The sequence below is a fragment of the Symphodus melops genome (genome assembly GCF_947650265.1).
Source record: "Symphodus melops genome assembly, chromosome: 7".
Lineage (NCBI taxonomy): Eukaryota > Metazoa > Chordata > Actinopteri > Labriformes > Labridae > Symphodus > Symphodus melops.
Window position 1 is genome coordinate 12,923,428 of NC_136697.1, and position 12,603 is coordinate 12,936,030.

The window sequence follows — 12,603 nt, forward strand, 5'->3', positions numbered from 1 at the left end:
CGGGCTGCCTTCAATACCGCAGTGCTTGAGAGTGTGTGTGTGTGTGTGTGTGTGTGTGTGTGTGTGTGTGTGTTGGCAGGGGCAGTAGCAACAAGTTTGCTGGCTTTGTGGCTTTAACAGTGGCGGTGCTTTTTGAACGCGGGCCCAGCTCTGTGCCTTCGGCAAGCTGTGACAGGAACAGTAGCTCATCTCTCCTGTCAACACAGCTTGTGTTTGCCAGCAATCTATTTAGTAGCGTTGTTTGGATGTGTTCGCGTCTCTGTACGCTGAATAAAGAGTAAATGTGTGTCTTTAGTCTTGGATGGAGAGACGCTAATGACACACACACACACACACACACACACACACACACACACACACACACACGCCCCTCGCTTTAAACTGCAGTGACCTGACATGTACATAGAGACAAACGTCACGGGGCGGAGATCTCTTTGAAGATATTCAGACTGCTGGCATAGTACAGGTGGCTTTTTGAGTCGTGTAAGAGTCATTAGTATGGAAGGGTTCAGGTCTGTCAGGAGGGAGGGCTTATGAGTACAGTTATGAGTTTAGGAATGTGGGAAGTTGTTATGCACTCAAAAGGTCTTGAACAAAAAGCTCCAACCAGCGAGGATCATAGTGAAAGTAACTCTGTCCAGCTCAAACAACTTCAGAGACGCTCCGACAGAAATACAGACCTTGTGTGCGTTTAAATGTGCACGAATGAAGAGTGAAGTGGACAGCAATCGCACAAGCTAAGATCCAATACGCATTCTACCAGCCTCTGTGGTATAATTAAGTAAACAACTAAAGATGAAAGTATTTGCTGAAAGACAAACATCCAGTCGTAAACAGCTTGAAAGATAAAAGATGTTTCTCTCACAAAGGCTCCCTTCCTTTTTATCTAACCACCTAACACTACTGGTCCCCATACCTACATCTATTATTACACCGTACCGCACTGAAAGCAGTGGATAGATCAGGATATAGAAACCTTGAGTTCTTTTCACTGCAGACCTTTGTGAGAATGTGCATCAAGATTGCGAAGAAGAGCTCAGCAGCAGAGCAGAAAGCTGCTGATACAAACCCCAACAAGGTGAGTTGAAGTTGAAGAGTGTGTGTGTGGCGTTTGAGCTGTCACTGGGCTGCGGTCACGATGAAAGGGCCGTCTCTCTTCTCTCCTAACAGCTTTATGGTTATATTAGTCTAGATTATAGGTTTGTGAGTGTGTACACTAGACCAAGCAGACTGCTAAAGCACCTGTTAAAACAATCCTGAACTGGGAGAGCTAATTGTTGGAATTGCACAGAGATAAGAGGAGATAAGACGGCAGGGAGGTCAAGTGATTCATACAGAAGGAGAAACAACTTCACTTGTGTTGATCGGAGTCAAGTTACTGTCCAAATTGAGCTCAAAATTAACTTATTTCTGCAAAGATTCAAACAAATATGTTTTCTTACTACTGCTTTACTGTCGCCTCCATCTGCCTCGAGGGACTACGGATGGAAATGAGCTAGTTAGCTAAATTTGGTACAAAGCACCCCAATGTTTTTTGTACACTGGCCTTGATTTGTCCAGACAAATAAACTAAACTCAAACATTAAAACAATGATGTGACTAAAAAGTAGGAGAGCAACAGTAGAACCTCAAACAATTACGGTGATAAAACAACCCTTTTTGGGCAGAAACAGTGTCCGAAAGTATGGAAGGAATTTACTGAATGCGAAACAAGCGTGGGATCAAACAGATGGAGAAAAGGAAGTGGAGCATTCGGTAAAGGAAAGAGATGAAATGAGGGATTCAATGAAAAATGTACGTTCTTAAAAATAAAAATAAAAAAAGACCTAAATAAGCACTTTAGACTGCCCTCATGAAAACTCTAAATATGATGTCCTTTACAAAGGTAACGATGGGCTAAGGCTTCAATTAGACTTGGCTTTAACGTCGATGATATGCATCCTTTTTCTAGATGCCTAAGAAAAAAAAAGATGCGCCACATTTGCACTTCACAAATATAAAAAACCCAAATAAGAAAGTGGAACTTGTGTTTATGTTTTCAGTGTGGCCAGTGAAACCTAAATCACCTTTAAACTTAAACGTGTCTCTGTATCCACAGAGGCAGGCATGTTAGTTTATATTTCCTGAGGGAGCGTAGACATGTGGAGCACTGAGCCGAGCTGTAATGTGAGGGGAAAGTTTCACATCTGCTGGTTTACGAAGGGTGGCTTTAAAGCGCTTCAGTGTAAACAAACATAAACAAACCTCAGCGTTCTCTCAGCCACAAATCCTCACCACAAACACTATCTGTATGATTTGACAGTTTTTGTGTATTCTCGTGGAATCATCTCATATTACGGCTGAAATGGTACGGATGTCTGTCCTTCCTTGATAGGCAGCCGTCATACAATCTGGCTCTATCTAAAGCTCCCCAGGTTGGACAGCGTCTGAGGATGTGGTCGTGTTTGATGTTTACGTAGAGGACGACTCAAACGAGGTGAAGTGGATTCCGGAAGGTAGACTTTGAGCAATTTTAAAAACAAAAACATCAGCAGCCCCAAACTGCAAACAATCACAATTAAGGTTGTCTGGAGGTCATTAGCACTGTGTACACGTCGGGCCTTTGAGTTTACAAGTTGCACCGTCTCACCACAAAAAGGGCTCCAACGAGAGAGGAACCGTTTCCGAGGGAATGTTTGAAAAGAGAGAGTTCTTCCACCACGGTCCAAAACGTGATAATGCTGACTTTCATACTATGAGAGTTACAAAAACAGCTTAAAAAGGAGCACACATGACAGTAAGCACGGTTTAAGGTGAACCACGACTTCTTTCTACGATCTGAAAAGGGGGAAAATCCAGATATCTGTGGTTACTACATTGGCTTTATTAGCCTGGAATTTAAAGCATGCACCAATTGAAAATCTCCTTTTCTTGACACATAACAAGACCTCTGCTCTCATTTAGGTCATAGTGGTTTCTCTCGTCCCGGCTTCTCTGAGGTTATCCTGTGTGTGAAACCTTTGTATGCACACTCCCATGACGGCAAACGGGGAAAACACAGTGCCAACACGTTTTGACCCTGAAACTATGCTGAAGCTGGTCTCTGTGTAGAGAGAGAGAGAGAGAGAGAGAGAGAGAGAGAGAGAGAGAGAGAGAGAGAGAGAGAGAGAGAGAGAGGTCGCTGCTTTGGCCCACGGACAGGACATGCTGGTATCTGACTACAAAACAAATCACTCACAAGTCCACGTCCTCTTTAAACTTTGCAGAAACTCAAATGCCCAGAGTACAGGTTGGAGTGTTAATCACTGCAGGAGTGGTAGGTGACTCATATATGAAACACAACACACATGGTAATCAGTGACGCCCGGACCCTATGTTAGTCACTTGGATCACGCTCAGAATCCACATTTGCAAGTATGTAAATGTTTATGAACGCATGTATGCATGCTACTTTAGGCTTCTGCACAGATGTTATGGCTTTTTAAAAAAAGAACCTTATAGCTGATACTTCTGTCTTCAGTCAGTTACATTGGACTTAGGCTAGAGTAGCATGTGAGTAAACTGGAAAAGCTGGGTGCTACAGGGAGGTAAACAATTGGGGAATGCTTCGTAACAATATTCTAGCAGGAAGGGAAGGAGTTTTCAAAGTGCAGCGTCTTTAAATACTGCCTCCATCACAACATGCTGTTCTATCTAATGAGGAACCTGTGGATGGTTTTCTATGAAAGGAGAAGTGTTCTCTTCCTCAAACTGTCTCCATCCATCATTTCTCTCTCTGGCCAGTAGAGAGCACAGATAGCTCCTGTAAACAAACACGCAAGATAGAACACCGACACTCCACCTTCAGACCCGGTGTTTACCACCGGCTGTATATCCTTCACTGGCTCTGTTTGAAAATATCCCTGTATATACAAACAACTGCGGCTCTGTGTGCACGGAGCAGCGTGCATGAAGGCAGAATTAAAAATGAGACAAGAAACGAAGAAGAGAATATCAGCTCTTGTGGGAATCATGTTTGATTACACTTGTAAACACAATGTAACTGGGCAATCAACCGAGCGGCTGCGTATGTGGGGTCGGACTTTAGAGGGGAGTGACAGAGTGGTAATCACGGAGACCCGAGGTAACCAGGGACGAGGGAAGTTTAAAGCCTTGTGATGCAGCACTGCTGTAATTATGTATGTAGTAAGGGGCTTCAATGACCTAAAATGTGCGCCACAGTCAGAATGAGAACTATGTTTCTATCTGAACATGTGGCCTTTTTTTTCCTTCCACATTTTTCAAGTTTTTAAGTCTGCGTGTTCTAGTGAGTGACTTTTTTCTCTGTGTTTTATGAGTCTACAAAACACTAAATAACAGATTGGGAAATTGCCTAGCTAATTGGTACTCTGTTTAGCCACCCAAGACCGCTGTAGGCATCTGAAAGCCACAATAGCGCAGGATAGTTGAGCACACTGACACAACTGGCGGGATGAGTCACTAGCGGGTGCATACAAATGTGCATGTACCACCCATTAACCCTTCAAAGGGGAAGAAGGAGACATACACTTGCTTTCATAACCGCAGAGGCAAAGTGAAAAGGTTTTACATCCCTTGAAGCCGTGAGCGTGCAGCTCACACAAAGAACCACGTAAAAGCTCCCACGGGACAACTGTCTTAAGTTACAATAGGGCAAAAAAAGAAAAAAGAAAAAAAAGAAAAAGAATTTATAACGCAGAGAAAGAGATGAATTTAAGCAGATCTGTGGTGGATTTTAAGCTGAATATCTTGAAATAGCTAAACTCTTTAAACAACATATCTACCACGATTTACTTTTTAATTGATATAGATAGCTGCTGTCTAGTTATAAGTCAAAACTAAACATGTGACATTTATGAGTCACTGTTTTGGAAATGTGTCCTCAAGTTCTTCGAAGACACATGTACACAAACGTCTCTTTATGTTTATGTTTCCACTGCATTAGTGTAGGCTGGGTGGGAGTCAGGTATAAAGAAGCTCGGATAACAGCGTCTGTTAACGGGACTTCAGGCCCTTTCATGCTGTTTTTAACACTTCAAATCCACTTTCCATTAAAAACAGATACTGTTGCCTGGGTAACGTGTGATTTTGCAAATGTGGTCATGCTACTTGATTTAAGTCCACGTCACTCACCTGCCTGACAAACTAATCATATTTTGCTCATTCTACTGTAGTTGTTGCTTTAGACATAAAAACAGATTCATACAAAAAAGTCTCGTCATGCTTGCTCGATCGACAGAAAAGAAAAAATTGCAACTCTTCGATAAGTGTTTTATAGTCAATAGAATTTTCACCAAAAAAACAAAAAATACAGTCAGTTTCCAGTCCCTTAAATACAAATAATTGATTTTCTGTTTGTTTTACATTAAAATAAAAATGAAAGGGTTTTGGACTTTAAAGAAACCAAAAGTAATGAAGAAATCCAGGAAATAATGGGAAAGTGCATCAATATGAAAAGTTACTTTTAGTATTGTGGTTTAAATATGTGTTTGATATTATGCTTAGCTTAACAATGTTGTACCATAATGACATTCCAGTGACATGCACATCTCTCTTTTCCATAGAATCATCAAGGCACCGACAATAAAACTCCATTTTCTATTGTTCCCAAATTCAAGCCAATGAGAAACATTCTTCCTTCTTCAGAAGAACAAAGCTGAGTTGGACGCCAGAGGCCAGATCAATTATCCCAGGCAGCCATTTCCACTGTCCGCTCCCTCCGACACAGCAGAAAAATCTGGGCCCTATCAAAGGTTAAGGAGGCCATCAGCCAGCCAAAGAGCTATTTTCCTCCATTTGACTTTACTGATGCTTCCACTGCTCATTTTCTTTTCCCCAGCTATTATCCCTTCCCCCCTTCCATCTTTCTCTCTCCTCTATTCTCTACACCTTCACGCCACACTCACACCATAGTTTCATTTCAGCTTGCCATCGAATGACCTTTTTATCCCCTATTATAATACTATTGTCTGTTCCTCCTAGGTTTCCTCTCCTTTTCTCCACAAATGTCACCTTGTTAAAAAAATATCCAGCTGACAGCTGCTTTCTCAAAGTCACCCAGCTGCTTCTCCTGTTCTGTTTCCAAATGAGACAGAAGCATCCTTCAAAACGACGACAGTGAAAGGGGCTTTAGCGCTTCAACCCAAATGAAACCTGTTCTTTAAAAAGAGAATGTCCTCCTTCTTTTGCAGAATTTAAAACAACATAGTTTCGTTGATCCTAACTTTTGACATTTGTAATGTGTTTGTGTTATTTCACAACAAACTGCAGCAATGTTTCAAAGCATGTGGAACATATTGTTAAGAGTATTGACATCTACAGTGTTTGAGCCAATGTACTCTCTGCTGCTGTTTTCTATGTATCTGGCACCACTGGGTCACATTTTGCGTTCGTGTGGGATTGCTTTTCATTGCTATGCAGATGACTTGCAGTTGTATATGCCAATTGTAGCAGGTAATGAGTCTGTTGCGTCGAAGCTTGAGTCCTGTCTAGCTGCTGTTAGAGGATGGTTGTCTTCAAACTTCCTGCTTCTTAACTCGGCCAAGACCGAGATGATGGTTGTCGGCCCAGCAAGACTGAATCATTTGTACGATGGCTTTACTCTGTCACTTGATGACTGTGCCATTTACTGTAGGGACAGAGTGAAAAATCTTGGTGTTGTGTTTGATCAAACTCTTTCTTTTGACCTTCACATTAAAGAGGTGACAAGAGTGTCATTTTTTCACCTAAGAAACATCGCTAAGATTAGATCAATCCTGTCCTTTAATGATGCTGAGACTCTTATCCATGCATTTGTGTCATCACGGTTGGATTACTGTAATGTCCTTCTGTCGGGTCTGCCCAAGAAGAGTCTGCGAGGTCTGCAGATGGTGCAGAACGCTGCAGCACGCCTTCTTACTGGATCCAACAGGTATGAGCACATAACTCCGGTGCTCTCCTCTCTCCACTGGTTGCCTGTTCACGCCAGAGCGGATTTTAAAGTGTTACTGCTGACTTTTAAAATTGTAAATGGCTCTGCACCAGCATAACCTGACTGGTCTCTTAGATTTGTATGTGCCTGCTCGGTCACTTCGCTCACAGGGGACTGGCCTCTTAGCTGTCCCTAAGGTTCACAAAAAGACTATTGGTGAGCGGTCCTTTTCATTCCGCGCTCCCACTCTCTGGAACAGTCTCCCTGCGGACATCAGACTTTCTTGTTCCATTGATGTGTTCAAAGCAAAGTTGAAGACCCACCTTTTCACTGCTGTTTATGCCTGATGTTTTTAATGATGTGTTATGTCTGTGTGTTGAGCTTTTAAGCTGTGTAAAGCACTTTGTCTAAAAGCGCTCTATAAATAAAATTATTATTATTATTATTATTACACAGAACGCCATGCTTTAGAAAAAGATAGCAACAAAAGTAAGAGGCAGCAACAAAAAAAAAAAAAAAGTATTGCAATTTGAAATAAATGAGCTAAAACATGACGAACCCCCCCCCCCCCCACTGGTGTGGTCCTTTAAATATACGACAGCCTTTTCTTTAATGACTCTATAAAGAGCTTTCCTGAGTACTCCCACTGAGCAGGAGATGAATGGATCCCAAATCATGTCAGAGAGATACTAAAGAAGCCCATTTAAGTGCTTAATGAGTCACACTGAATATAAAGGACAGACTGAATTAACAATGAATATCTTTTGTAAACTTCAAAAAAGCCTGCTCAGTCATCAGTCTGACCTTTACGTTTTAAGAAGTCGACTCACAGCAGCAATTCTAAAAGTTCTGAAGGACGCCCACAAGATTTGTCTTAGAATGAACTCGACATAAAGCAAGAAGGGAGAGAAGGGCAAATAAGAGTGAAATAAGCGTGCTTGGCATTACTTTCTCACAACAACCTTTCCACATTAAGCATTCAAAGCATCTAAAACATCTCCACTATAAAACAGAGATTCACGCTGTCCTCTTTAACAAAACAGTTTGCATTTCCACAGGAAGGAATGTACAGAATGTGATCAGAGGTTAAACTGGGGGAAAAAGAAACACATATAACACAGACATCCTGACAAATGTAGATAGACACCCAGACCAGTGAGGGGGCAGGAAAAGATCTGAATCCTTAGCATTTCAAAATGTCCTTACCAGTTTCTCCTTGAAGACCATGTGTTTGAGCCACTTAAAGTCCAGTGGTTTGAAAGCCGAAAAAACAAAAAGTGAGTCTTTTTCATAGTGTTCGGGCTTCTGGATTGCTCCCTCTGGATAAGTAATCCTTAAGGTGGTTTTGGTCCCTACATCTTTGCTATAACCGCTTACTGGAGCTTCGTTCAACCTGCCAACGAAAAAAAAAAAAAAAAAGGCTTGGTGGGTTGAATTTGGTTTTGGTATCTTCTGCTGTTAATGCACTTTCGATAAAGATCAGTAAAATAGGGTTGTCACAGTACCAAACATGACACTAAAAGAAATCTAACAGTATCAAAACCTGATTCAATACAACAGCCACAAAAATGGAAATCCAAGGAACCTGACCAAAAACTAGAGTTTGTTTTAAAGCTTTACTGCACTTTTGATACAACCAGTCAATAAAACAATAGTTTTAAAGCATGTGGTACTCACAAGTATTAAAACATTGAAAACCTTACATTAAAGGCAGGGTTGATAATTTTCAAAAACTTGCATGATTTTTAAAGTAGCTTCCTCTCCGTATTCACCCACCGCCTCCCCACTGTGCTCCTTCAAAAGCCACGCCCCTCACTTAAGCCCAGTTTCCACACAGCAGCCTGGATCAGTACAGTTTGGTTCAGTAAAGCCTGACCCTGTTTGCGTTGCCACAGCCGACCGTGCCATATTCGGTAGGCGGCGTGGAAGCTGGATACCGATAGCCGCGTCAGCTATGTAACAGCGTGACATTATAGCAGCGTGACACAAAATACACATCTAATGAATTTCACAAAGAAGAAAAACATGTCACAGTAAACAAAGACCAACATCCAGCAATTCATCTACTTTGTCACTGCAGTCTTTCCCCTGTATGCAGTTAGCAGCAGCAGTAAGCCGCTCCTGAAATATGACCGCAGCTGCTGATTTTTTTATTTTTATGGGAGGAGAAAGGAGAGGGAGAAGAGGAAAAGAAAGGATGGAGCTCCAGCTTATCTCTTTAGAAACTAAAATTATATTATTTGGGCTAAGGGCTCAAACGTGAACGCTGCTGCAGAATATTTTTTAACTATTTAAGAGAGAGGAGAAATAACTTCATTGTAGTTTGTGCTACGGACGCTTCATATCAGGACAATAAACACACCTCTGAATGAGAAACTGTGCGTTGGAATAAACAATCAACTAGGTATTAAAACACTGCAGGGTTGATTTTGTCTTTTAATGCTGCTGTCGTACAGGACCAATCAACAGACAACAGCTCCAACTTTTAGGGTTGGATTGATATTTTTGGCACGGGTCAGTAATTTGGGGATCTTTCCCAGCTTTAGTCTATGGAAACGCCACAAAATGTGTGCTGTGCCGAGACGAACCAAACTGAACTGACTTCTTTTTCAGAGCACATGAATTATTAGTTACTGTCAGGACCTAAAAAAACGAGAGAAAAAAATTCAACCGAAATCTTAAAAAGTGTTTCTGAAGAAAACTACCTACCCTGCCTTTAAATATCACACTTTTTCCCCCCAACCATCTTCTTAATTTCCCCACCATGTGCATGATTTACTTACAATACTGTGTTAAGAGACAATCATATTCACAGCTGTTAACCTAACACTGACATCATCTTACCTCACAACAACATCGTATTCATCTATCCGGGGGCCCAGAGACTTGTTGAACAGGATTCCTCCGTTTCCCACGATGACGCATCTTTTACAGCTGAGACTGCACGGAGGAAAAGGTCAGAAGTGAGTACGATTGACAACAGATAAATGCCTGAAACAAAAATCTCATTATGAGGGTCAAAAGTGATAAGTACCTGTCCAGCTGCTCTCCCAATCCGTAATTATTTGTGAAGGCTAAAATGCTGTCTATGATTCTCTCTGGGGAGGAAAAAAGAAAAAGAAGATAGGTTAAGAACCCTAAAAAAAAAAAAAAAAAAATACATATGCCTTTCTTTACACCGGTGTAAAACTGTTAATACTCTAAGTGGTTTGTTTATAAACTCACTGAGCGTTAATTGCATATTTGGCAATGAATGAGTGTAATGACTGTCACTTCTCTACACCATAAAGAATTATCCTGAATAATGATTTGAAAAAATGTGGATTTCGCTATTTATGGAGAAGTCCATCAGTTAAGCAGCACGGACAAAGTGATGTCATGTTATCACGAAATTGAGATATTTCAAGAGGCAAAAAAAGAAAAGGACAGATCTTCTACTTTCAAAGACAAACCAACTGCCTTAGACTTCAACTAGCAGCTAGAACTATTGCAATCTAGGTGGTCTTGAGACAGTCGGAGGGGAGAACACCTTTCTCCGTTTATTCAGCCACCGATAAGAAGTAACCAATCAGGCCGTAGATACAGCATTGATGGGATCATAGAGGGGGAAAAAGCTGCTGTGATCCTGAGGGGAGTGACTCTTGGACAGACAGACGTACAGGCTGTAGGATGGTATGCGTGTGTATGGAGAAAAATCTCCCATAAAAGCACTCAGAGAGGAATGCTGTTTTCAAACAAGCACATTCTCCTCAGAGTCGAATGAAGTGGCCAACGTTTGGCTGGTCTCCCTGCGTGGGTAGCACCCGTGTGATGGTGGGCTGAAATACGGAGATGTTTAGCCATAGCACACATTCTTGCAATGTTATAAAGGCTATTCTGCTGCAGTCATGCTTCCAGCTTTAGATGTCTGATATATTTCTGTCTGCTCCTGATCACGTTTACGTCTCTTATAAAGGTCGAATTACAAATATAACATCCTAAGCTTGCAGATTTTATTACAGCTGTTTCATTGTTCCACTTTACATTTATAATGAAGTGGAAGCAAAACAGAAGAAGCTGCTGGCTGGTAGTTAATCATCTCTCTTTTATTTGCATCGTGCATGGAGAAAATAGAGCCTCTGGGTGTTATGTTGTTAAATATGAGAGGTTTCTTTCATTGCCCTCTTTATCTCACTTAATAGTTTGGCCATATGTTCCAAAGCAGGGCCAAGTGAAACTGCAAAAGTGGAAGGAAAAAAGTTTAGACTGAGAGCTCAGAGAAGACGTATCACCAATCCACTCACCCTGGCTAACGATCCTAATGATTAACCTGCTGAGGAGAGCCGAGCAAAGCAACAGCCCGTTGTTTGGATGTGGTGTCGATGTCTGGCATCAAGCATCACCCTGAGCGGCATAAACACAAGGCCAAAGACCACACTTCGACCCAAGTGGGTGCAAAGTGAAGATTCCCAATGGGCACGACTCTCTTCCAGAAGACGACATGGAAGCTGATTGTTTTAAGTAACCGAGTAAACATGTCAGCTAAGTATGTCTGGTGGATGAGCCGCAGACAAATGGCGGTAGGTTCAGGTATGAGGCTTACATGGAACTCAAATAACGACAAATATCTTTTCTGGTAAAATGAGGAACGTCGGATACATCCCATAACACAAACACAGACACATTGTTGGGAAGAGAGTAGCCTAAACAATAGAAAATATCAGAATTGGAAGGTATCTGTTCCGCTTGAACTTTAGCAGGTCTTTGAATCAACCGAATCTGGGAAAAGATAAACGATCATTTGATTGTAGTGTGAAGAGTAATTAATCAGTTATATTCCTAACTAAACATCCTAACAGAAATGTACAGATGGATGACAACAAATCAGAGGTGTGTTTGAACTCTTTCTAATTGAAGAAAGGAGTTTCCTGCATATTGGCAATGAATGAGTGTAATGACAATTCTGTACTGACAAGAAACAAGCAATACAGCACTTCACATGGTAAAGGAGTTACAATTCAATATCCTGCCATATATTATATTCCATATATCGGGGTACTTCTTTCAATGCAATATCTTACTTTATCTATTCACTGAATCTTATTTTTGGAAATTGTCTTCCAATGCATAAAATAGTTAAAGGCTGTAACTCCCGAACTAACCGGCTTATCTTTTGGTTGAACTTTAGCGCTTTAGGTTTTGTCTGACTATACAGCATGCGCTGAACCTGTTTCTGATGGGGGGGCGCCTGTGTAAACATCATCCTGCCATTGCAGTAAGCTTTATAATCTAAATAAATTAAACATTAGTGGAAATTGCACACAGAGCTGATTTCTGTGAGTGTCTGTCATGACTGCTTGTAGGAATTACTGTCTGAAGGCCTCTTTCACTTAACTAAATCCCTTACAAAGACTTTTAACTGCAGAACAACATAATTGGCAATAAACAAGATTTATTTTGAATATATTTTTTAAAATCATTGAGCCAAACTGATGACTAAGAGCTCCACATTCAGGCCCCTCTCTCAGGGCGGATCAACTCGTGTCAAAGATACCCCTCTGCTGAATGAAAAGTAAAAATAAAACTCCCGCCCTCACACATTACCACTCCATGTTCCCAATTTGGAATCCTTTGTGGCGTTCTATTCAAGAGCCACACGTATCATCTCTCCACATGAATACCGCTAAAAGGGAACCCCCTCCCGCATGGGGAAAACA

At 41.3% G+C, this 12,603-nt stretch overlaps 1 protein-coding gene across 3 annotated transcripts in view; it reads right to left on the reverse strand.

Moving 5' to 3' along the window:
• st3gal3b (ST3 beta-galactoside alpha-2,3-sialyltransferase 3b) overlaps window positions 1-12,603 on the reverse strand; it is a 51,541-nt gene that overhangs the window by 9,068 nt on the left and 29,870 nt on the right. For all 3 annotated transcript variants that reach the window (XM_079347945.1, XM_079347943.1, XM_079347944.1), the window contains exons 8-10: window positions 9,942-10,005; window positions 9,752-9,847; window positions 8,114-8,300 (exon numbers count right to left, since the gene is read on the reverse strand). In XM_079347945.1, coding sequence (XP_079204071.1) covers window positions 8,114-8,300; window positions 9,752-9,847; window positions 9,942-10,005 — 347 coding nt within the window. The remainder of the gene's footprint in view (window positions 1-8,113; window positions 8,301-9,751; window positions 9,848-9,941; window positions 10,006-12,603) is intronic.